Below are 26,743 nucleotides of genomic sequence, written 5' to 3'. Positions count from 1 at the left end.
TTTAGTGTGTAATTTATAAACATGGGCAACTATATTATTCTTTATTAAAAATATGTATGTAATATGCTTAAGTAATGTCTGATGTTATAAATGATGATGTAATGATTTTTAAATAAAGTATTACATGAAGTACAAACCTATTACTATGGTTCATGGGGTCATTTTGAATTACCATTTGGAAAACAGAAAATGTTATAGACTAAATTTAACATTACAGTCTCCTGTAGTGGAAGCTGCTGTTAACCTCTTGTTGTTAGTTTGGGAATAATCTTACACACTGAACCAAAATCAACATAAAACATTCAAATGTAAAAAAACTTTACTCTCTACCTTCTAACTATACACGTAGAAAATTATAAATTAGGAAAAAAAACAGAAAAAAAATACATGAAACATATTTATTGCATTTAAATTCATACAGTACCGATCATATCATTTGTATCAATTTAGACCAATAAAGATATTTGTTGTTGCCCATACCATTACGTCCTAATGTGAGTCGTCCTATCAGATACTAAAGATCACGTTTCAAACTTTCTTCTCACTGCTCTTGAAAAAGTCTTTAACAAAAGTTTTAAGAATGAATATAAGAAATACCTGACTATAACGTACAAAACTCAAATATGAATATACCTCCATTTACTTTTTGCTATAAGTAAGTATATGATATTATGATTTAATATTGTAAATGTACATAAAGCTGAGCATGTCTGATATTTGGGCAGCAGAGGAGCAAGAGTGGCTTCATAAAAAGCTTCTTCTTGGCTTTGCTGCTACAGCTCTCCTCACTGACCTGTAAGACAAGCACAAAAAGACAAAGTGATTGGGTGGGATTTCCAACATGTAAAGATATTATGAGCTGAAGACATTTAATAATGTGAAGAATAAACCAGCCTGCATGGCAGCAGAATTACTGAGAGAGAGTAAAAACATGAGAGAAACTGTTTAGTTTGGTGACATATAGATGGACAATACCATACTGTACAATAACAACATCATTCTGTATATGAAGCAGACAAACTTACCCTAAACTCTGAACGGCCCTCGATGTGTATAAGATCGGTTTAAGTGCTGACCAGGATGAACAGAGTCGTACACATGAGTTTCATTCTGGTTGAATCCATGATTTGTGGAGGAGCCCGGACTGTGACTCTCAGACTGGATCGACCTGAAACAGGAAATAAACACAATAAACTCAAAAGTAACTGATGTTTGTTTAAAATAATAATAAAAAGTATTTTACCAACCTGGTGAAGCAGGAACCTGTGAAAGAGACAAATGTTATGACACATGTTTGTGATGTGAATTGTTCGATCAGAATACATGTATATGTGTGAATAATTAAAGTGTGTGTAGTAAATAAACTCTCTAATACAGCATGAAAAGAAGAGGCTCTTACACTTGGACTGTCTGCAGCGATACAACAAGAGCAGGAGAATAATAATGAGAGAGACTCCACAAACCAGTCCAACAATCAACCACACAGGAGACGAAGAGCTGTCAGCTCCTGACACAGTTACTGTAACAACAAACAAAAATTAATTATTAATCAACTTTTTTATGTTTAATATTTCATAACATAACTTTATAAAAGATCCAGTTCATCTGTTTTCCTTGACTAGATTCTGAGTCAACCCCTGCTGTGTTTAAATGACTTGACCCTCCACAGTGAACACATCAACACGAGCCGAGTCTCTTAAAATGTCCTAACAAACTCACAGGTTTTGTTAATCTGAACTTCTTGGCTGTACTCTGTGTAGTAAACTGGGTTTCCTCTTCCTCCTCTGCACCTGTAGAGTCCTTCCTGTGAGACACTGATTTGTCCATTTGAGTGGAAAACTGCATCTTGTGTGGTCAGGGCTTCAGAGTAATTTCCATCTCTGTACCAGTAGTATTTCCATCCAGATGATGATGATGGGTTCACAGAGCAGGTCAGGGTCACACTGCCCCCTACTGGAACAGCTGTGTTATCAGCTCTCAGTTTGGCCTTTGGTTTATCTGCAGTTCAGATTAGACAAAGAAAAAACAAATAAATGACTCAATCTAAACAATTTAAACAACTAGATGGAAATGGTGAACATAAACAATAAACTGTAAACTAATTTAGATTGACACTGTGAAACTTTTTTATTTTCTTTGATGTATTTAAAAAGTAATTTGTCATGGTCTGTTGACTCTGTGTTTAGGTTTTTGATTCTTTAAGATTCTTTTATTTAGTGGTTTTTCATGGTTTTGCCTTTTCTATTTCTAGTTCCCTTTGTTATTCCTTAGCCCTTAGGTTTGTGACTGTGCCTCTCGTGTTCAGACATTACATAATTAAGGATGCATTAATAACCACCAGTGTTGGGGAGTAACGGAATACATGTACCACCGTTAGGTATTTAAAATACAAAATATAAGTAACTATATTCTGTTACAGTTACCGTTTAAAAAGGTGGTATTTAGAATACAGTTACTTTGTTGAAATAAATGGATTACATGGCGGTCTTTTCCTGTTTCATATTGTCACGGGTCAGGACTGTTTGGGTTTTGTTTGACTGCTATGTTGTGTTGTTACAAGCGGCAAGGTTATGGTTGCCTTGGTTACAGGGTGATGCGCTCTCGCTGTAGTGATGGGATTTCCGACTCTTTTTAGAGAACTGGTTCTTTCGGCTCACTAAAAAGAGCCGACTCTTTCGGCGTTAACTGAACTTCCAAAACAGAGCTACCTAGATCACTTAAATTACACAATTGAAAGCATAAGTGTATTGTTTGTATATTTATACACAAGCACTCAAATATATTCAAATTATTTAAAAAAAATGTTCATTTACCTTTTACTTTTACACACCAAATCTGGTCGTAGGTACTTCTTGGCTTGTGTGGCCATTAGGTAACAAAAGCTCAACACTGCCCTTAGCATCGTGGAGCACTTCTGTTGTGTTTTGTACGTGCTTCTGAGTTTTTACGTGTTTTGGAATTTTTACATGCTTCGGGGTTTGTACGTGCTCTGTCTCTAACGGCCACCGTAAGTATACTTTTATTTATTCACTCCACATAAAATGTAATAAATAAATCATATAATACAAAAACCAACTATTTACATTTCAACTTTTAACTATTAAAATTTTCGCTTTTTCCTTTCCAAAACACTGCAAACCACAACACAATTAAATATAAATAAAAATATGAAAACAAAAAGAAGATGCATATTCTCTGTCATATAGGCCTGCATGAATAAACATTCTGATTTCTTTATCATCTGCAACTGAAAATAGTTGTGGATGATTGCTATGCCTTTCTAATTTGATGTTATTGTCCCTGGCTCTCTTTCCCTCCCGCTCTGTTCCTGTGCTACTGGGAGTGTAACTACTGCCCCTCCCCCTACTTCCCAGCAAAGCACAAGGCTCGCGTGCGGAGTGAAGCGGAAAAAAAGTGCGAGAGAGAGGGTGAGAGAAAGAAAAAAAAAACACGGCTCGCGATAAGGAGACGACTCGCGTCGTTCACTTCAAAGAGTCGGCTCTAAGAGCTGCTTCGTTCGCGACCGACACATCACTATCTTTCCTGGGTGACAGAGCACCTTTTTTTTGTTGTTGTTGTGCTAAGCTAATAGGCAGAGTGTTACAGACATAGCCCTAAAGAATGTAGCCTCATGGACAGTGTAGTCCGTGCAGCAAGGAGAGTGGACTGCCATACCCGTTATGTGTCTGTGAGGGGGAGGAGGGAGAAAAAGGAGAGTGGAAAAGTACGAGTTGTCATCGAGCAGAAATGGGAGCTGGAAGCATGTAAATATAATAATAACCACTTCAGCCAAGAAGAGTGCCTGACGAGCCCGGTTGTAAGTAAGCTATTAAGACTCGACTGTACACTGTGTTCGTGTTTTCCTCCGAAACAATAAGTTCCGTTGGAGCAGCCTTTCAACGCCTCTCTCTGTCTCTCGCTAGCAAACTTGACCCAGACAACAAAGTAAAGCTATTTTTCGGCTACGAGCCCGACACAGAACCTGACATATAAGCCAGAGGTCCCTTTACTACGGTTTGGAGCTGCAGACCTTCAGTAATAGTAATAAATCACATTCATGTAGTTGTAAACAGCATGAATATATATTAAGTAATCCAAAGTATTCAGAATACGTTACTGTCATTGAGTAACGTAACGGAATATGTTACGAAATACATTTTTGGGGCATGTATTCTGTAATCTGTAGTGGAATACATTTTAAAAGTAACCTTCCCAACATTAATAACCACCACATGCAGGAGACTCTGACAGCACTGAGCAGCTCCTTCAGTGGCAGGCTGTGGCACCCACAATGTGGGACAGATGTAGGTGTTTCCTTCCTGCTGCTGTCACACTCCACAACAAAGACTTTGCAGCTGACCAAACACACACATCCACACATGTGCAATAACACTAAGTACAATTCTCTTTCTCTGACAACATTGTATTTTACTCAGTTGTATATAGCATTTGTATTCTATTGTTTATAGTATTTTATTTTATTCTATTCTATTGTGTACGGTACAGTGGTCCCTCGCTATAACGCGGGTCAACTTTCGCGCCCCTCTGTTTCGCGGATATTTTTTGTGCAGCTTTCATGCTTTTTTATTTTTATTTTTTATTTTCAGCGCATTGTGTTCTGCGTCCTGATTGCCTGTAGACCATTGTCAGTCAATCTCGTGCAATGTCTCCTGTACAGAATGCATTCAGCTTGTCAAATTTACATAAATCTTTGATTGCTAGCAGTGACTCTGAAGTGCTGTACTGTAGATTTGTAAGTTTTCTCCCCAACAAACACAACAATGTTCATGAAATGTTTTGTACCATCAAAGGCAACCTCAGTATGCTAGCCTCCTACTGTAGGTGAATGGTGGCGGTGAGGATAGTAGTCATATCAACAGTAATATTATTTTGATGTTTTTCTTTTGACTTCCTTCCCTCGATTCTCCTCCATCTGCTGCTTTGCCCTCAAGCTGGTGTGGCTCCAACCCTGAATATTTTCACTAAAGCTCCAAATCTGATTGGCTTTGTATTAAACCCAGTCATGTGTCTGTTTTATTTTAACAAATGGCAGTGCTTTATGAGATCACAGGCCAGAATGACTTATTCTTTCTTATAAAAATTGTAGATTTGCTGCTATTTGTTGGAAATTATCATTATTATTATTAGTAATAGTAGTAGTAGTATTTGTATTTCTGTTTATTTCTGTAATTATTGTCCTCAGGTGATGTAGCATCGGGGTAGTATTGCCGTCACTATACCAGGTGAAAGGTTCCACGGCTGGACTCCGAAACTCTGAATGTCACATCATTATTGTGTGTCCACTGTGTGGTTTCACCTCCTTCCTGCACCTCACATGTCAGAGTGATCGTCTCACCTCTGAATATCTGAGGCCAGTTGGGTTGTTGTTTTACAACAACTTTATTGGAAACTGTTTACACATATTAACAGTTGAGATACAAATAGAAACATGAAATCAACACAGAAAACTTAACATTGTATGTTTGATAATCATGAGTGAATGTATATTTCAAACTAAATGACTGAACTCACAGGTTATCGTAACAGTGACATCATCACTTCTATCACTGTAGTAAACTGGGTTTCCTCTTGTTCCTCTGCAGCAGTAGATTCCTCCTTGAGATACTCTGATATCTCTGTTTTGTTGACCTCTTATTGGAACTTCAAAGGTTGTTTGGGTTCGTCTGAACCACTCATATTTCCATCCATCAGAGCTCTGCACAAAGCAGGTAAGTGTCACACTGCCCCCTACTGGTATGATTGTGGTTCCTGCTGTCAGTGTGGCCCTGGGTCTATATGCTGTTATGAAAAAGAAGAGAGGACAATGTACACCTGATCCATTATAAAGATTTAAAAAATCCTAAATTTTAAAAGATTTTTTTTTTCATTTGACTCAAATTCCAACAAAACAAAATCTCCAAATGTTTTCATTATATTCTAAGGAGCTTGCAAAGAAAAGCGTCTGGACTTCTTTGAGTTGCTTGAAGACGTTTCACCTCTCATCCGAGAAGCTTCTTCAGTTCTAAGGTCAAATGGTGGAGAGTCCCAGATTTTAACCCCGGGGGAGTTTCCCCCCAAAGAGGGACAAAGAACCCCTGATGATCCTCTACCTAATCACATGAGCCAAGGTGTGAAAGCGGGTGTGGGTCACATTCAGCCAAGGTTTTGGGTGAGCTCATTGTGAAACCTGGCCCCACCCTATCATGTGATTTCCTGAGATCAGATGGCCCAGGATGTGAGTGGGCGTTAAGGTGTCTGGGAAGGGATCTCAAAACTGGATTATAGATCGCACACAGTTGGTGTCGTAAACCACCGCCTCTGTTCAAAGATGGTTGCTCACAAACCATCTGTCATGGTTTGAAAGAGGAGTGAAAGAAGCCATTTGGGGGGAAACTCCCACGGGGTTTAAATCTGGGACTCTCCAACATTTTACCCTAGAACTGAAGAAGCTTCTCGGATGAGAGGTGAAACGTCTTCAAGCAACCTAAAAAAGTCCAGACGCTTTTCTTTGCAAGCTCCTTAGACTACGATGACCTGGATGACTGAGAACCTTCACAGACATGTTTTCATTATATTGTTTTTTTCTTTCCTAGCAGTTTAAGACATTTCAAATGTTTGCCATTTTTCTGTCTCAACATGGTGACAGAGCTGCAGTAATTCAGGTTGTAGATCTCTAAATAAACACAGTATAAATGTTTGTCTAATCTCAGGCCTGAAGAAGTCACACTGGATGTAAACTAATGCAGTTCACTGTTGAAGGAAACACAATGATGGGTTCAGAGGGATCTGCCTAGTTTCAGGTTTAGACAACAGAAACATCATCACCCTAAATTTTATGAAGCTTTTGATGCTTCTTCTTCTCCTTATTTAAAATTAATTTAATCCACAGTTATTCTTGTTATACATTAAAATACACACGTTTAGTAATAATAAATGACAGTCTGTGAGTTTTGTAATACTGTGTATACTATGAGCAAAGTAACCAGTAAAATACAGAAGTTCTTGTTAAAGTTTCTAGTTTCAATGTATCAGAAAAAAACAAGTTTCAGTGACAATATTCATTAAATGTCAGAATTTTATGATTCAAATGATTTTCAACATGAATCATCACATTATTGGTCATTGAGGACTTACCTAATACAGTTATAGAGACAGTGTTACTGATCTTTGTATAATATGATCCCTTCATGCGACCAGAGCACTGATATTCACCACTGTGACTTGAATATTTAATTTCTAATGTGTACTCTTTGATTGTGCTGTAGCGGATTAATTCTCGACCATCCTTGTTGGTTTTGTATTCCCAGTCAGTGTCTTTTCCTTCATTCATGTCACATTTGAAGGTAACAAACTCTCCAATGAAAAAATTGGACCAGCTGGGTTCAATAGTTAGCACAGCATCTAGAATCCAACACAACCACAAAGTTAACAACCTGAAAAACATTTATGCACGACACAATCTGTGACAGTACGTTCATACACTGTTCATATACTGAATAATAAAAAATATAAAACACATGTGAACTGTAATTAAGATTTATGTAGTATTTTAAGATGAATATTTAACAAATAAATTAAATAAAAGTGAAAACCTCTCAGTCACCTTGAGCGTGTCCAGTGCAGAGGAGCGTACATAGCACTACAATAAAGACAGAAACTTCAGACATTATCAAACTAAAGACACTCAAATGTGGCTGTTATCGCCTAGGGATGTAAGGAGGTAACATCAGAGACAGCCCCAGTCAGTGTCAAAGGTTTGGGCTTTATTAACAGAGGCAAACACAAAACACACACACAACAGAAAACCGGCAGCGGTCGTGTATTTGACCTCACATGTAGGGAAGCGGCCAGTGCCTGTGTCAGCGCTAACACCCTAGTCACATATCAAGTGAAGGGTCATAATCAGAGTCTCTAGAGGTAACTGGGGTGTGTGTGTGGGGAGGGGGGGGGTGGCAGCCTCAGCACCTCACAAAGTGCCTGTTTCGCTTGGCACATCATCCTCCTTTTATAACCGTGGAATGCCAGGACTGCCAAAATGAATTAATTAAATACACCGTTAAATAATTAATTTAATGTGTCATTAATTAATTAAAATTAGAATTTATAAATATGTATTTAATTAATTAATTATTGACACATTTAATAGTTTTTTGACACATTTAATTATTTATTTATTTATTTCACATTTTAATTAATTATTGACACATTTAATTAATTATTTCATGGTGTATTTATTTATTTCATTTTGGCAGTCCTGGCCCTAGAATATCTTTTTTTTTTTTTTTTTTGAAGTCAGAAATCCAAATCTTTATTAAAAAACAGGCGGCGGTTACAAACAGGAAGACAAGCAGTCCATCAAACAGTCTACAGGGATGGCCCTAGAATATCAATATGACCCGTGAATTAGATTCGTATGACCATTTTATTCGTTTGATACTACCGACACTGTTAACCCTGGGTTAACATAACGTGCTCCAGTGTGACATTAAACTTCAGTAAAACTATGCAGTTATGAAACGTAACTTTAATCTGAGCCAAACCGATTTGCTCAGTGTTAAATAAAACAGTGAAGTAAACATGACCCAGCAGACAGAACCTGAGTAAATTAAGTCCAGTGTTCATTCGTTTTAAAGCTGTGTGCCAGTGACCAGATATCAGCCGCTGATAAAGTGCTCTGTAGTTTTCTAGGTGTCCATCACTCTCGGTTTAAATTGTGTTTGTCGTCTGTAACCCAGGTCAGTCACTGTGAGGGAAACACAAGCACCAGCAGCTCTGAACTAAAAAAAAAACAACTAATTTACTTGTGCACAATATTGTGACGACATTACGTTATATTGAACTTTAGCTGCCCACGTTAAACAGTGAATATCACCAGGTAACGTGGGCGTTTCCTGAATAAGCAGCAGGTGTTAAACAGCTGACAGGTGAGCAGGATGTGTGCTAGAGCGCTGAAGATATCCTGGATATGCTGACCTCGCTCTGAGGTGTACAGGGCTGCAAGGCAGCAAAGTGAGCTTTCAGTTTACCCTCATGATCAATATTCACAATAAAAATATTTGTCGAAAAGCATAAGGTCTGTACGTGTTTCATAGTGTCTAACAAGCTTTGTACAGTTAAAGCTAATGGTTACTACATGACTGAAACACCAACGTTATCTCTTTTAACCCTTGTATGGTGTTCGGGTCTGTGAGACCCGTGTTCAGTTTTTTTCAAAAGAAAAATTAAACAATTAATTATTTTTTCACGTGTAAATGTGTTGTGTCTTTCCACTCACTCCACTTGATTATAACTGATTTATTTGTAACATTTTATATAAAAGAAAAACGAGAAGCACATTAATTCATAAATGTGATCTAACAAAGGTAAAGGGAAAAAATTAACCATGTTTGCTGTTCATATGTCTTGTAATTGGGATGAAGTAAACATCTGTTGAGTAATTTAACATAAAATTGTTTGATAGTGTTAATTTGGAAAGCCAAAACTCTAGCGGGTCCACCAGACCCATGAACACTGGCTGAGTAACAAAAATACGAACACCACACAAGGGTTAATGAAGTTTATGCGTTTATACACAGGTCATGATGATTACTGAACAAAAAGCACAAAGATCTGATGTTAACTTTAACAATGTTAACTTTATCACACACTTTGCGGTGAGACTGGGCGCTGAAAATTATTTAATCGTGTAGTTAATTTATTCATTTAATTTATTTTGGCAGTCCTGACCCCTAGGGCCAGGACTGCCAAAATGAAATAAATACATCATGAAATAATTAATTAAATGTGTCAATAATTAATTAAAATGTGAAATATATACATACTTAATTAAATGTGTTGATAATTAACAAATTAAATATGTCATAAATATGTATTTAATTAATTAATTTAAATTGTTATTAATTACTGACACATTTACTTAATTATTTAACGTTGTATTTAATTAATTCATTTTGGCAGTCCTGGCATTCCACAGTTCCTCATTGTGTGAGGCATATAAATAGAATAAATAGTCAGTTTATGATCTTCTTAAGGGACAAATGCCATTAGGGTTTAAACTCAAGTCGCTTTCCTAACCAAGCTTCTTAAATTGCTTGGAGTCTTATCAGTGTCTAGTATGATTGGTTACATTTTATATTACAATACAAAATGCATCAAATTATCACTGATGGAGAAACAAACCTTTCTTAGATAAACTAAACCAGCTTCACTCTGATCTGAGTCAGTGCACTAAAATCTAATCCAGTCTACAAACAACCATGTTGGTAACAAACATGAGTCCTCTGATCACATGACCTGCAATGGTACAAATGACTGATGCTCTGTTCTTCTTACTAAAACATGTTTATGGATCAGTATGAATCAAACAATAGGAGTCAGTGATGTACTCACAGAATAGGCCCAGCTCACAGAGCAAAGTGGCTCCCATCCTCACATCCAGCAGTGACACGTTTGAAAACTTCTACAACTTTCTGTAAAGAGAGAGAGTGAAGCAGCAGCACAGCAGATACCAAAGAGCTGAGAAGGAAACAAAGAGGTTTTAAAACTTCTCTCTGCTTCCTTCCTTTTACACAGAAATAACAACTTAACAAGGTCTGACCATGTCTGTCAGATTTTTATGAAAAGGCCTGTAATATGCAGACTAAACTGACCAATAACAGACAGACAGTACGTTTTATTACACATATGTATAATTTTAATAAATATTTACAAACCTCCAAGCGCACATATATATGAATGAAAGATAATAATTATCCATAAATAATCTAAACAGTAAAACCAAACTCCTCTCCACCTGCACTCATAAACTGCTGGAACTAATTAAATGTGTTTTTGCCTCTGAAAATTAATTTGAACACACTGGGAGATTAAAATAAATTAACAAATGAATGTCTTAAAACTTGACTGAATGAATTATCAAAATTGGTGCCATTCAAACAACGACAGAAATGTACTTACAGAATAACCCCGTCATGCAGAGCAAAGTCTGCCATCATCACTGACTCTGATTCACTCTGATGTGATGCAGACGATCACAAAGTGTTTTGTATGAATAATAATAAATGCAGAAATAGAAGCTGCACTTAAACCAGATAAGATCAGATTTTCATCTCTCTGTGCTTCTTTCGCTGTTACACTAACCTCAAACAGTACCTGTAGCTTTGACTACAGCAGTTGTTTGACGTGAGTACATTTCCTGTCCATTGCAAACACATATCCGCTTCTTTCACATGTTGTGTTTCATGTCTTTCTCTATGATATATAAATGTGTTGTTTTCCTTCAAGTCAGGAAGTCAGTTTTTGCCTTTTTTTTCTTTGAAAACTCTCAAGTCATTCTTGAAGTGAAACACTTTTAAGCTGCAATGTTCCTCTTCTGTCAGGTTTTGTATATCCATAGATGGTGCCATCTATAAATCTAATATATATATATATATATATATATATATATATATATATATATATATATATATACATACATATATATATATTAGGGGTGCAACGATACTCGTATCGATATTGAACCATTCGATACAGTGCTTTCGGTTCGGTACGTATATGTATCGAACAATACAACATTTTTTAATTTATTTGATCAACTTTTCTTCTGAGGATGCTGTCTGTGTTGAGAGCTCAGTGGATCTGCGTTCGATTGCTCCGCCTAGGGTGCACTGTCGAGCGCAGATTCACTGAGCGCAGCGCAAGCTAGCAAGACAGAAGCTAAGCTCATTGCAACATGGCAAATTGAACCTCCCCCACCCTCATTCAGATCTGGCCTTTGGAATTATCTTGGTCTTCATGTGAAGCATGACCCTGAAGGTAAGTGTGTCATGGACAAAAGTAAAACAGTACGTTGGATATGCCACGCAATGCTCAATTACATGGGTGGGAACTAGTGTGTTAGCGCAGTTAGCTCGTTAACGTGTTGGCCGTCCAGCCCCACGCACGGGGCGATCCGTGGTAGCTCGTTAACGGAGATTTGCCGTGTTGTGGCGTTAAGGTCAATTCAGCTTAACGCTGACAGCACTAATGGGAACACAACGAATATGACTGCACATTTACTCCGACAGCATCCTAGTGCAAAGACAAGTGGAAGCAGACAAAAACAACAAGCACGCATGCTACAAACTTTACCCGAGTCATTTAGACAGCCGTTAGCACATGATTCTCCTCATGGGGACCTGATATGTTTAATATGCTCCTGAGAATATAGCCCAGAAGAAGCGTATAGTATAGCTTTTATTTTGGAAAGAGAAATTTTTCTGTAATAAACTCTCTTTTCCAAAGATGAGTGATTCCTCAATCAGATAGATTTATTATTTTATCCCTTTGTTGTTTCAGCAACATTAAATTTAAAAACTGTACGTTTGAGTTAAAATATATATTTATTATTTTATTAAATGACAAATTAAAAAAGCATGAGCATTTTTTGTATCGAAAAAATATCGAACCATGACACAAAAGTATCGAACCGAACCGAATCGTGAATTTTGTGTATCGTTGCACCCCTAATGTATATATACATTAGGGGTGTGTCACGGTTCGATATTTTTTCGATATAAAAAATGTTCATGCTTTTTTAATTTGTCATATATTAAAATAATAAATATATATTTTAACTCAAACGTACAGTTTTTAAATTTAATGTTGCTGAAACAACGGCGTCAACACGTTAACAAGCTAACTGCGCTAACGCACTAGTTCCCACCAATTGAGCATTGCGTGGCACATCAGACATACTGTTTAACTTTTGTCCATGACGTGCTTACCATCAGGGTCATGCTTCACATGAAAACCAAGATAGTTCCAAACGCTAGATCTGAATGAGTTCAGTTTCGGTTCAGTTTCGGGTAGCGTTGAGGCAGTTGCCATGTTGCAACGAGCTTATCTTCTGTCTTGCTAGATTGCGCTGCGCTCAGTGGATCTGCACTCGATAGTGCAGCCTAGGCGGAGTAGTCGAACGCAGATCCACTGAGAGCTCAACACAGACAGCATTGTCAGAAGAAAAGTTGATAAAATAAATAAAAATTTCGTATTGTTCGATACATATGCGTACCAAACCAAAAACACTGTATCGAACGGTTCAATATTGATACGAGTATTGTTGCTCCCCCTAAAAAAAAAATATATATATATATATATACATATATACATTGATTTGGCTTGATATATATATATATATATATATATATATATATATATATATATATATATATGTTCTTATGCAGTGCCCTTTGCACTGTCTGAGACAGAATTAATTAATTAATTTATTTATTTATTTATTTATTTATTAATTAATTAATTAATTTATTTATCTTTTTAAGTAACTGTTAGTCTGATGTATCTCTCTCTCTCTCTCTCGTTCTCTCTCTCTCCTTTTTTTTTTAGCTTGACCTCACATTTATACTGTATTTTGCATATAGAAGACCGCTCTGGTGAGTTGTAATCTAATTTGTTCTTCATGCACAGATCTTCCTATACCCTTCTCATCTTTCTTAAAACTAAAAATGTGATTTTTGAGTCATTCTGGAGATTCTTTACGTTTTTATGTTGTGATGCCGACCATCAGACTGAGGTGGCAGGTATGAAACTGAGAAAGGTCTGATTCACAGCATGTTTTATTTATGTATTTAATGCCCGTTGGATAATGGAAATCACAGGTGTATTTTTATTGCTGTTTAAATAGTCACAGGGTTTCTAACTTATGAAGTATCAAAGTCTCACCTTTGTTAGAGTTTTTTATCTTTGTAGTATTTGCTTTTGATTGTTTACAACAGGAAATATGTTAACATCCTTCCTCCATACTTCATAAAAAGATATAAAATATATTTGACTGTTAGATTAAATATTATCATGCAGCACTAAAGTGAAAAAGCTCACTTAACCTCAGAATAGATCTGTGAATGTTCTCACTTTGTGCTGGAAATATGTTTTAAATTTGGCTGTGACCCGAAACACAGGAAATGACTCACTGTGTGGCTGAACTGAAGCTAAAGCTTAAGATGAAATCTAAAGACAACATTTACATTCACAGTTACATTTATTATCTGACGGCATAGCAAAGTAACATTAAGTACTAACACATTTAATCTGAAACGATTATTTGTATTACTTGGACATAAACGTACAGACTAGACCTGAACATCTGACTAAAGGTCAAAAAATAGTTAAGAGAATCCAAATATGTGATGTGAAATTTTTGTTTTTTTTAAAGCTGCAATAAAAAAAAAAGGTTTGTTTTGAAAACTGCATGTTGTGGATCAAGTTTATGTAACTCTACCATGTGGAAATGTAAAGTATGCATTTCTAGTATTTAACTTACAAATGTTTTGAATTACATCCTTCATAAAACTAAAGAAATAAACTGTAAACTTATGTATACTTATGTATATTGTATACTTCCATAAAACCAGTTCTACAAAGTCCTGCCCTCTTTCCAAACTATTTAATTGCATGTATAACACCCCATCAGAAGATGTTGTGGTGTATTACCAGCAATATGACTGAATTAACTCTGAACGGTTACCAACACATGATACATTTTTATTGTAATGTGTAGTTTGTTTGTTTTGTTGTTCTTTTTTTTCCTAAAACAAATAACAATTTAGCAAATTTGTTGTCGGAGCTCAAAACAGAGCTACTGTAGAGGTAGAAGTATTCTTTTTACTGGTTAACTGTATCCTCAGTTTAAGTGAGCAGAACCTGGACTATACATTGTGTAAGTAGAGCACCGCTATTCCCTCCTGAGTTGACTGAGGGGTTTTCCAGAATCACTTTGGCGATGACAATAAGTCTCGTTCTCTAGCCTTATTGTTTTTGCTTCAGCCACTGCCAGAGCCACACACCATTTGGCCCGTTGGTACCTATCACTTGTTTCCTGCGTCCCACAACTTCACCCACCACTTTAACTTGATGGCTCCATGCACCTCAGGTGTCCACCTTTTGGTTCGTGGATCATCACGAGAGGCAACAACCACTTTGCAGCCACAATTTAATACAGTAGTTCTGATGCAGAGCATAAGTTATTTGAATCCCATGTCCCCAGTCTCCCTATCGAAACCCTATGCTATCAAAACTGTGCTGGAGGGGAGAATTGAAGACCTTGCCCCCAGCACACCCTCACTTCACAGTATGGTGTATCAGGCCTGTCTAGCATCCTTTCCCACCATCTGATCCAACTCACCATCAGGTGGTGATCAGCTGACAGCTGAGCTTCTCTCTTTATCAATCATTATTACAGAGTTCAACAGAAGGGATCTAAGAACACAGACACATGTAACTGAGATTTCTATGAGCATTTACATCATGTCAATGCAGAGACTTTTGAGGGCAGTTGCTTATCAATGTGGGAAACAAACTCTGCACAGTTTCTCTTGATGCCCACACAGTTTTTATCAGTAGTCCACCATGTGTCATCATGACAACAGTTTTTGATCCGTTTTCACTGAATGTTATGCATGCTTACATGTAGCAGTGATAATTATTACTATCATTTCAGTACAGATAAATCATAAACATAAACATGTGCCATCCACACAGAGATCAAAGTGAAACTTCCACTGTGCTTTTTGCAACTCGCTGTTGCTTGCTGCACGCTGCTCTATGCACGTTTTAACAGACCCCTTTTGGCTGAAACCACAAGCTGCATTTCCTGTTTTCTAGGTAGCCTGACTCGAAACCATGATGTTTTTCAGTAGATTCACAATAAGCCTGAGGCAGAATAGATCATAATCTACAGTTTGACAGACATGCAGGCATTGGAGCCTGCTCAGAAGAACAAAAAACATTATGCTGCATCTCTATGTTTCCAGTTTGATCTTTTAATGCTTGATATTGTTTCTCAAAACTGTATTTTTAGTAGATCTGGATTTACTGTATTTTTGTTTCATTGTTTAATTTTTTTTTTTTTGCATTAATCAAAAAGTCTACTGTATTCTTTATTTCTCCAAGTGACACAAACAGAGGTCAAAAACAGTCTGCTCTGGTGTCCAACAGCTCCAAAGTTCTTCATGTCAAAAACGAAGGTTGTTGATTTTGAGTAGAAATGTCTAAAACTGATATCATAAAATTGGACATCTGCTGATACTGATATGAATCCGATATAGTGTATTTTATAATCAATAAAAGTCAAGTTTTAAAAAAGAAAACACTAAAGCTATTCTTTTATACCTGTATGCAAAACATACTCTGCACCAAAAATATTCCACAGTTCAGCAATACGGATCTTTTTATTTAAACTATTAGCAGAACTTTAAATATAAGTATTTAAGTAATATTCAAAAAGTAATTTAAAATGCAATTTTATGCAGATTCCAAAAACTCTTTGGTTCTGAAAAATGTGTAATATCAGCACAAAATAATGTTTGCATTCAACAACTTAAAAACAAACAAACAAAAAACAAGAACTTGTAGAATGGACGCTTTTATACTTACAGCTCAACATAAATAGACATCCAGTGGTAAGTATGAAAAAAGTAATTTTCATAGTGTTTTTGAACCACAAAAAAATTGTTTAGCCTGCAACACTGCGTTTTGCAAAGTAAAACTTGAGTCTATCCATTGTACAGTCAGACTTGACAATGCAGAGTCAGGCCATGAAAACGAACAGATGTCGGCGCTCCACATATCGGTTGTTAAGCTTAACATAGGAATGCTTTACAAACATTCAGAGATGAACTTAAACACTTAATTTACTTAATTTTTAACCCTTTAAGACCTACCATAGAACCACGTCCGCCAGGGCTTATAGCATATTTTTATGTTGTAGAGCCATTTTTTGGAGCATTTCAAGTTGCTATACATCAATACAAGCATTATAGCCCAAATTTTAATAATATGTCTGCATTAAGTGCATAGTAATTACATAAATTGCAAAAAAGTGCAATAAACTACAAAATAATTGAAAATCGTTTTTGATTTTTTAACGAAATTTAAGAGGCTTATCCCTCAAAACTGTAAATACAAAAAAGTTGCACAAACTAGTTTCCCACCAAAGGAAAATTATTTTAAGTGTCTTCATAGTTTTATTTTTGAGATACACGAATTTTCATATACTGCAGGAAAAACGAAAAAATATATTATAGTGCAAATTTTCAAAATAACAGCATATGCATCAAAATAAAATATTTCCAGCAGTGCAATATGAGTCCTAAGCATCCCAGAAACGACACAGAAAGTCATAAAGTCAAACATAACTTTTAAAAACACAAGTATAGGCTCATAAGGCCACGATGGTAAAAAACTACATTTCCGCAAAATGACGTCACTTCCGGTTTCGGGCAGGTCATGCGGTCATGTGATAGTTCACGCTGATCGACGTAGGAAGTGTTACGAACAGCTGATTGGATCGGCAAAGCGTGTTTCTGGAATATTATGTTTTTGTTCCTGCAAGTGCTTTTTATGCAGTTTTTGCAAAGCTTTATGTGGAAGGAAGCTGATGGCATCAGATGTAAGTACAACTCCTCCGGTTTCATATGCAAAAAAAATTATTGCGCTAGCTTATGTGGTTGCAGTGCTACCGGGATTTAAAAATAGTTATGCAAAATGGAGCGTGTCCGCTCCGACCAGCTTTAAAGGGTTAAACAATGGATAATTCGTATATAAACAAATTTATGCTTTTCTCCTCAACAGAGGGCGTTCCCTGATTGAACAACAGCGCCGTAAAATAAGAAGAATGGCGCCTAATTACAGAGTTAGTAATACAGACTTTGTAACATGTCACGTGAAGATTCATCAGCCAGATGAAGTGTTTACTGACAATTGACAGTGATAGCAGACATCATCATCACTATTCCAATCAATCCTCTCCACACAGACAGGCATTAAACACACTCGACTATCACTAAATCAAATTTAACACACGTTTGTAATGACGCTAATTCGGTTTACAATAGGGTTCATTCACTCGGTCAGCAGGTGGCAGTATCCTCGTACACTGGGGAGTACTTTGCACATGCGCAGTAAGGATCGGTGAGTCCTGATCCATAACTATCTTTTTATTTTTCATTTTTGTCTACATTATATTGAAATGATTGATTATTGCAAACATTTTAAGAGATACTTATTATTCTTAACATCTTAACAGATACTCTGACCTGTAACTATCGTAAAACGCTTCGACCGGAAGTAGACACCTTTCGCGCATGCCGGGTACCAATCGGGTTTCTGGTACGGATCGGGTAGTGACAGCCACATCCTTAAAATTCAGGGAAATGAAGGACGCATTTGAGGGCCGCATTTCGAGCAGCTTTTGAATTGGGACAGCCTTTGTTGCGTCGCTGTGACGTAATTAGCCTTAAAATGCAGCTTTTGAGGCTGCAGACCCTGAATTGGGATACAGCCTCTGTCTCATCATTTCCCTGTTTTGCGGTAAAACTATATTAAAACATTGTAAAATATTGATAAGAAACACAGCTAAATGTGGGGGTATAAATCAGTGGGTAAACCCTGTTATTTGTTACGTTTTATGAAGTAGAAGGACTGGAAAAATGTCGAAGCCTAGCCAGCCGCGGGCGCCATTTTGGTTTTATTTTGCACTTGTTTCAGGACGTTTAGCTGAATAAGCTCCCTGTTGTATCCTGATATTGTGAATATGAATGTTAATATGCTGTTGGCAGTGAAGAATGACTGTTTACTGGTTCTAAAAAGTGATTTTGAGAATGTTAAAGCTAAAGCTAAGCCTGCCCTGCCAGCATACACATGCCTCTTTCATGTATTTGTGAGCTACTAAGCTAAACTGGTTTAAGACCAAGCACTGGTATGGTGGTTAAAACAATCAGAATACATAGGTATTTGGGTTAAAAGTTAAATACAGGTAAAAATGTATTTGAACATGCATTTGTTGCAAAATGGTGCCAGAGATGTGATGATGCTTTCTGACCTTTAATTTACACTTTCATTCTTTAATCACACAGAACTGCAAATTTAAGAGGCTCGCTATTTTATTCAGACACCACAACAGAAACACAACATAACTAAAACCAGTCGTGATTCTGCTCATCAGCTCCACAAAACTTTGAAACTTTAACAATGATGTCACACATTTTACTGCACATGTAATCTGATTACTAATGATTCAGTGTGTGTAGAGTTCACATTTGTACATGAGGCTGATTCAGGATTCACATTATTGTAGTCAGAGCTCTCCTCTGTGCCATCATGTCTGCCTGTTGTGATGATGGATTATTGTGTTTAATAACATGGAGACTGTCTTCCTCTAAAATTACACAAGTTACAAAAACATTCGACCAATTATTACATTTCATGTTTCTTGTACTCACTCCTCTTATCAAGACCTTCAAGCTGAAATCCAGATGTGATGTTGTTGTATTCATCTGCTGAAATAATGAAGTTTGATCAGTCAGAATAAATATTTACATTTCTTACAGCTCTGCTATTATCAAAGTTTATACTGTTTGTACCACTTCCAGTGTTTCCAGAGCCTCTGATTGATTCATAGACTGAAAGATCACCTACAAGTCATTGAAAATAAGAAAGAAAAAAAAATATTTATTTTTGTTTTTGTTTAATAAAAGATTTTTTTTTTCTAAAGAGAAAGAAAAAAGTAATAATTTCTGGTCTCACCATGAAGAAGAGAGGAGTAAACCTGAGCTTCATTCTGGTTGGATGTTTGTTGTGAAGCAGAGCTTTGATTGGTGCTCTGAGACTGAGTGAGACTGAAACAAATAATGAAAATTTAATGAGGAATAATTCAAAGTTAGCTTCATTTGAAGTTATATAAATGAAAATAAACTGCTGCACCAACCTGTTACAACAGGGTTCTGTAAAAAGCACAAAGATTATTACATCAGTTTGTTTAAAAGTGTCACAGCATCAAAATAAATTATTTTTCCTTTAAAAAGTCAAACAGAAAGTCTCTCACCCTTTATCTGTTTATAGCGACAGATCAGCAGCAGCACGACAATAATTCCACTAACAAGTCCGACGATGAACGGAACGATAAATGAACTTCTTTCACATCCAAAACCTGAAACTAGAAAATGTCAGATTTTGGATCTGAAATCTTAATATAAAGAAACAAAAACTGATGTTTACATTGAGATTTTCTGTTTCCTGTCAGAAACTGTCAGCATGACTCTGCTCTGTGGTTTCATGTTGTGACTCCTGTTCTACACTACTTGCAGTCTTACTTGTAGAGTTGCTACAGAACTAATTGTGAATTTATGTTGATTTGGAGATTTGCTGAAAATGATTGTTTCACATTCATAATCCCACCTAGTCTCCCCTCCTTAGATCACATTCCTGACACTGATTCTCTAGACTCCACATTTTACATGACTATTTATGTTCAACCATTTCCAATATGAACATTATTACAATGCCAAAGAGGTTACCATGAGATATAATGCTGTTTGACCTTCATAGTAACCCTCAATCATCAATCTATTCAACATTGTTGCTGAATCCAAACTCACCAGTTGTGTTAATCTGAACTTCTTGGCTGTCCTCTGTGTAGTAAACTGGGTTTCCTCTTCCTCCTCTGCACCTGTAGAGTCCTTCCTGTGAGACATTGATTTGTCCATTTGATGGGGAGACAACATCCACTGTGGTATCATCTCTGTACCTGTACTGGAACTGTTTGTATGTTATTTCTCCAGGCCTATAGGGGGTGCAGGTTTGCACAGTTTGCTATGTTGAGCCAATTAGTCACTAAAAGAAGTGTGATAGGAAGTGTTTGCTCATGAGTGAAGCAAGACATGGTGTGTTTTCCTCCGATCCAAAGCCATCCACTCCGTTAAATCCCTTTGAGTGGCAATATGAGTAAGTTTCTTAATTGTGTTTACCTTTAAGAGAGGGTATATGACATTATTGAAGTGATTTGGAAACTTTTGATGTGTTTTATATGTCCACTTAAGTTCAACCCAAGCTAATGTTTATGTGACATTTCTGTATTCTGTATCATTTCAGTTTCACACTTTTTTGCATTAAATCCTGTCCAAATACAACACGTGCCTGTTCCTTGGAGGAAGTGATGCAAGAGAGAGTTTAGCTGGCTGTGAATCTCAATATAGGACACTGGGTCACATTGGGTGCAACAGTACAGTACCAGTAATATTTCCATCCAGATGATGATGATGGGCTCACAGAGCAGGTCAGGGTCACACTGCCCCCTACTGGAACAGCTGTGTTATCAGCTCTCAGTTTGGCCTTTGGTTTATCTGCAGTTCAGTTTAGAAAAAGAACAAACAAATAAATGACTGAATCTAAATAATTTAAAAAACTAGATGGAAATGGTGAACATGACCAAATCTTGATGACAAGATAAAATAAACTTTAAACTCGTTTTTATCAACACTGTAAAACTTTTATATTTTCTTTGCAGTATTTAAAAAGTAATTTGTCATGGTCTGGTGACTCCGTGTTTATGAACAAATGAATGAAGCCCATATTTGTCACTTCCAGTTGCCTGCAGTGAAAATGGACCCTTCCCACCTTACATATATTATACAAACATCACATTACAGGTCAGAATAGGTAGCATTTAAGAAAGGCAATGAAAATACACAACATCGGGGACAGGAGGAGAAAAAAAGGACTCGACTCAGACTGCGTTCCACTAGGAGAGCAGTTTGTGTGTGTCTGTGTCAGTTACACGCATATGTCAACAATCAAGAATCAAGAAAGCCTTTATTTGTCACATGCAAGTTGCCCTGCAGTGAAATCGACAGCATTATGGAAAAACACTGAAATGTACAACACAATGGGCAAGTCGAGAGAGGGAGAGAGTGCGACCACCTTCGTAAAGAGCCAGAGAACAAGAAAAAAAACTGTGTGCGTGTGTGTGTGTGTGTGCATATGTGTGCGTGGGTGCATGTGTGTGTGTGCATGTGTGTGTGTGTGCATGTGTGTGCATCTCATGTTCAGCTGAGAGAAAGTGTCACTATGCCCGGTTAAGCTCAGCAGTCTCCAGTGGACCCAGGTGGCCTTGAAGGAGGGACAAAGAGTTCCAACAACGGTATTGTACGGAGCCCCGCAGGGGACATGGGAGGAAAAAAAATTAAGACGGACTTTTGCGAGAAATGTAGTCAAAGTTTTATAACCTTTTATAACCTTTGACTACACTTCCTGTAGTTTTGAAGGAGGCCCTGCTGAGGAGAGATGAGATTATGCTAATGATCCTGTTACAGAGGTTAAGCACAGTAAAAGTGCTAAAATGGTTCAAATCTTGCTTGATGTATTCAAAGACACTGTTTCTTTTAAAGCTGTGCATGTAGAAGCCCAATCACATGAAGTTGCTGAACTGAATTGATTTTTATTTAAACAGTGTTGGAGAATAAACTCAGCAGGCAAAGCAACAGCTGACTCATCTCCTCGTTGACACAACACAGTTTGCAGCAACAGTGTGAGGCCAGACCAGCTACACACAGTGAAATCAAATGGCTTCTTTCTTTGGCTTTGATCCCCCAAATTTCATAAACTGTGTCCTGGTGGTTTTAATGTAATTGCACTGAAAGACAAACAGACTGAAGAACTGCTGGTATCACTGCTGTGATTGTGCTTTCTGCTCTCAGTGTGAATCTGACTCTGACTGGCACCAAACACAAGGTTATAATCTCACACAGGCAATCTGTCTTAGCTCAAAACTACACAACAGACGCACCTGATTTATTATTTTTTTTCTTAAAAGTTTCCTCTCTTTACATTCCCTTTTAAATAAATCATTGTAGAGTCACAGTGCACTCAGTTGTGAGTCTGTTTGCACAGTGAGTCTCTTGGAGGGTCTGAATTGTTTTTTGATGTCTTAAAACAGGAAACTTCAGTTTGATTCATAGACCAGCTTACATGAAACTGTCAATCTGAAGGCATCACTCCATCCTGTTAAGAGATAGTCACTGCTACCCCGACATCTGTAGTCTCCACTGTGGGACACTGAAACTCTGCTGATCCTGTATTCACTGGATGTTGGAGGGCTGTTTGTGTTGGGTGCTGTCCATTCATATTTCCACACCTTTCCTTCACCTCCCTGAATCTCACATCTGAGAGTGATTGTCTCACCAGTGAATATCTGAGACCAGCTGTGCTGCAGCGTCACATCAGTCCTGTTGGAAACTTTCCACAGCAAAATTCCTCAGGACACAAAAGGAATAAATGAACATTTTTATAATCCCTGTGGCTGAAACTCCTCCTGCTGGCTGATCTAAGAAAAGGCTGATTAACCAGAGTGAGAAGTTTGCAGTTTGAAATCCTAACAGAATAAAATCAGATGCAGAAATCTGGAATGAATGTTTTATGTTCATGTTTCTGTTCAGATCAATAATTTTAAAACAGCTGAAGTCATTTCAAACATTTATCCTCTGATTCATATATATATATATATATATAAAAGGATGGAGTGGTTTCCAGTAAAAAGGAAAAGTGAGCAAACACTGCATCATCAAAAACATCATTCACTGTTATTTCCATCTACATATAAAATAACATCGAGCTATGTAATTGAATGTTTGGGTCAATTATTAACACTTTTTTAATTTGTGTGTGTATTTAGTATCAGAATTTAACACCAAAGGGCCGTAGTCTGTGACAAACATGACAAATCTCTGTTTGTATTTTTATTCCAGAACCATTATATCATTAAAAATTCAGCTGAGTGGGTGAGCAGTACGGCCAGGTTCAAGTCCCAGCTGCACCCCTACAATGGCTCTATCCAATAAAAGATAAAAGGCCTAAAAAAAAATCATCTTTAAAAAATTAGGAGACGTGGCTCACACACATGTAATTATTGCTTCACAGGTCATGATGATGTCGATGACTGTAGCCGTGCTTCTAGGTCACATGTCTGTCTACAGAGCCACAAACAACCAGTACAGAGGTCTGATCGCCCAGTCAGTGACTGGACAGAAAATGTGCTGCTCACATCTGCAGCTCATACCTCAGCATAGCAAACCATTTTGTTTCAGTCATTAAATATTAAACTATTATTATTGTTATACTTGTCTCATTGTTTGTCTCACAGAAAAAGATGTTTGATGGTCCCAGAACATGAAGTTCTTTACACCCTCGCTGTGTTTCGCCCTCTTCACTGATCCTCAGTCAGTCCTGTTCATAATCACGTGAGAATCACAGGCTCAGAGAAATCGTTATTAAACTATCTCTCATCTCTGAGCTGACTCTTCAGAGTGTCTTCAGAATAATTCAAAAATGTTTCTATGACAGCTCCACACCCATTGGTCAGGATGGCCTCTGAAATGAGCCAATCACATAGAGAGACGTCACTCTGTCCTAAAACTGTAACTGATAACAGCAACTGGTGTCATGGTCTGTGTGCAAAATGCAGACTCAACACAGAAGCAAAGCTTGAACTCAAAATAGCAGCTTTATTGCTGCACACAAAAAAAAAAAAGAACTAAACTGGAAAACAAAAATAAACTTGACAGGCTTGTAGGCAGAACACACAGACATGGATGAGGGAGATCAAACACTGAAAAAGAGAAACACAGGGCTTAAATACACTGAGGGATAATGAAGGGAATGAGACACAGTAGGAGAGCACAGCTGGGAGTAATTAGGCAGGACGAGACAAGGGAAACAAAACTAGAAACACTGACATGAGACGCAGACCTTCAAAGTAAAACAGGAAACACACCGACTGAACTGTAGACACGTAAACTTAACAGACTGTGAGACAGAACATAGAGACCTGAAACGTGGGACAGAAATGCACAAAGTAAACACAACATGAACACATAAAACAAAACCTAAGAACTAAAACCGTAACAGCCATAACTGAGCCTGGGGTAATAATAATAATAATAATAACTAAAATAATCAAAACAGCAAAGGACTCAGAACATAAAACATATTATAAAATACCAAAACACACGAGACTCAAAATGCTGAACCGTGACAACTGGAGCATCAGGGGCCAAATCACAAAACACGTTTATGAACGACTGAGCCACACATTTAATTTCTGACTGATTAACATATTATCATTAAAAATAAAAAACAATATTATCAAATATTATAACCCAATTATTGTTTATTATTTTTTAACTTTATAACACTTTATATATTCAGAAATAACTTGGCAGGTTGGGGCCGTAAATCACTTTGTAACATAAGTTTTTGTCATAATTTTGTCCCTCTCTGATCTCCAAACTTTGGAGAATCCATGTTGTTTTATTTCATATGACATTTTTAAACTCACCAGTTTCCTGAATGATGACTGGATCACTTTGTGCTATGAGTAAAGTTGTGCCTGTTCTCCGCCCTCTGCATTGGTATTTTCCTCCTTTAGAGATCCTGATCACTTTATCTGATCCAACAGCTTCTGTGGACTTTACTGCAGATGAGGTTTCTCTGAACCACTCATATTTTAAGTCAGCAGTGTTTTTCACATCACAGGTCAGTGTCACACTGCCCCCTGCTGGTATAGTTAATCTGTCTGCTGTCAGAGTGGCCTTCACTCCAAGGTCTGTAATTTAGAAAAAGATCAAAAGAATAAAATTGTTGCTCTGAATGTTTGATGCAAACTTAAATAATGTGAATCATCTTTTGCAGCCACACAATTCAACACACTGAACATCTACAGAGACTTTGGAGTGACGTGTTAGAAATCCCAGTATATCATCCAGCATACAAACCAACAACATAACTCGTGAGTGAGATAATCTGCACTACACACACTGTTGATATTTTCAGATCAGATAAACATAAAAAGAAAATCCACATGTATGTGTCACGGTCGGGCGGATCACACACAGTAATTCGGCGTGCCCGTGTGGCGTGCTGGCTAGACCCAAGCGCGGCGAAGGCTAGCGGTGGGTTTGGAGCAGACACGCAGTTATTCTAGTAATGACCAGTGCACGAAGCGTGGCTTCGGAACTGTCGTTACAGACAGAGAGCGAGCGGAGCCGGGAAGAGAAAAAGGATTGAAAGGGATTGTCACTCACGGTTGCTGAATCAGGCGGAGACTGACGTCGGCAGAGTTTCGGAGCTCCTGACACGAAGAGACTGATGTCTGAGCGGCGAACAGGTGGGTGGCGTCTCTCTTTTAACCCCGGCCCCGTGATCAGCTGATCACAGCCGATCACCGGCTGACAGTATGAAGCCACAGCTCTTCAGTAAATATACAGTTTATATCGTGGGTGTGTGTTTCAGTGCTCACACACTTAACATGGTTATATTAACATTTTAACCAATAAATCAATGAAATGTTTGGTTTATGATACAAAATATAACACAGAGGACGTCATTTAGAGCAACACAAGAAGAAAAAACCGTTTCTCACCTTCAGTGTTTCCATGTCTGACTGTACTGAGCACTAAAATAATGAATGAAACATCATCAGACATTATACAGCTGACAAAATCACAATAAATAAATGAACTGAGGCTTTTTAAATCTTCACATGGCACAGTTATTGCTCATCACCAAATTGATGTGTTTCTATTAGCTGTGAAACAGGCTGGAAACATGAAAAAAAAACTAGCCTGCTGTGTTGAAGCTGTCAGATAAACAGGTTAAAGCAGTGATACAGTGTAATTGTCACCAGTGAGAAACATTTTCCTTCATCGCTGCCATCCAAACAGTAAAGGTGTGTATTGTACTCACAGAATAACCCCAGCAAACAGAGCAAAGAGTGCCCCATCCTCACGTCCAGCCCTGCACGCTGATCTGCATCTAATCTCAAAGGTTTCGACTTTGCATTGATAAAGAGAAGCTGCACTTAATGTAGATAAGACCAGAGTTTATATTCAGCTCTTCCTTCTATCACCTCTCTGTGCTT

The 26,743-nt window shown here is 37.4% G+C and overlaps 2 protein-coding genes across 6 annotated transcripts; both read right to left on the bottom strand.

Annotated features, from left to right (window-relative positions):
• LOC309702801 (uncharacterized protein) lies at positions 1-26,743 on the bottom strand. 5 transcript variants are annotated; one of them, XM_082527433.1, is made up of 15 exons: positions 26,569-26,743; positions 26,246-26,278; positions 25,908-26,051; positions 25,163-25,429; positions 21,062-21,173; positions 20,430-20,514; positions 19,877-19,987; positions 19,760-19,775; positions 19,579-19,670; positions 19,416-19,466; positions 19,275-19,331; positions 1,400-1,519; positions 1,248-1,263; positions 1,026-1,168; positions 1-793 (listed from the first exon to the last, which is right to left on the bottom strand). In XM_082527433.1, the coding sequence occupies exons 5-14, from the start codon at positions 21,074-21,076 to the stop codon at positions 1,027-1,029; spliced, it is 705 nt and encodes a 234-aa protein (XP_082383559.1). In that variant the 5' UTR covers positions 21,077-21,173; positions 25,163-25,429; positions 25,908-26,051; positions 26,246-26,278; positions 26,569-26,743; the 3' UTR covers positions 1-793; position 1,026. The 5 variants fall into 5 exon arrangements, with proteins under 5 accessions (XP_082383559.1, XP_082383555.1, XP_082383557.1 ...); XM_082527429.1 differs by lacking the exon at positions 1-793 and having other exon boundaries at positions 1,090-1,168; positions 1,248-1,519; XM_082527431.1 differs by lacking the exon at positions 1-793 and having other exon boundaries at positions 1,090-1,168; positions 1,248-1,519; positions 19,275-19,328.
• Positions 5,235-11,140, bottom strand: LOC309698316 (Fc receptor-like protein 5; the record flags this gene model as incomplete). The annotated part of the gene is made up of 6 exons (XM_082520645.1): positions 10,957-11,140; positions 10,390-10,469; positions 7,604-7,639; positions 7,135-7,401; positions 5,533-5,799; positions 5,235-5,410 (listed from the first exon to the last, which is right to left on the bottom strand). Exons 2-6 carry the CDS (start codon positions 10,424-10,426, stop codon positions 5,235-5,237), a joined length of 783 nt encoding a protein of 260 aa, XP_082376771.1. The 5' UTR covers positions 10,427-10,469; positions 10,957-11,140.

The sequence above is a fragment of the Aulonocara stuartgranti genome, assembly GCF_965226115.1.
Source record: "Aulonocara stuartgranti genome assembly, chromosome: 3".
Lineage (NCBI taxonomy): Eukaryota > Metazoa > Chordata > Actinopteri > Cichliformes > Cichlidae > Aulonocara > Aulonocara stuartgranti.
This window is presented reverse-complemented; position numbering and strand designations above follow the sequence as displayed.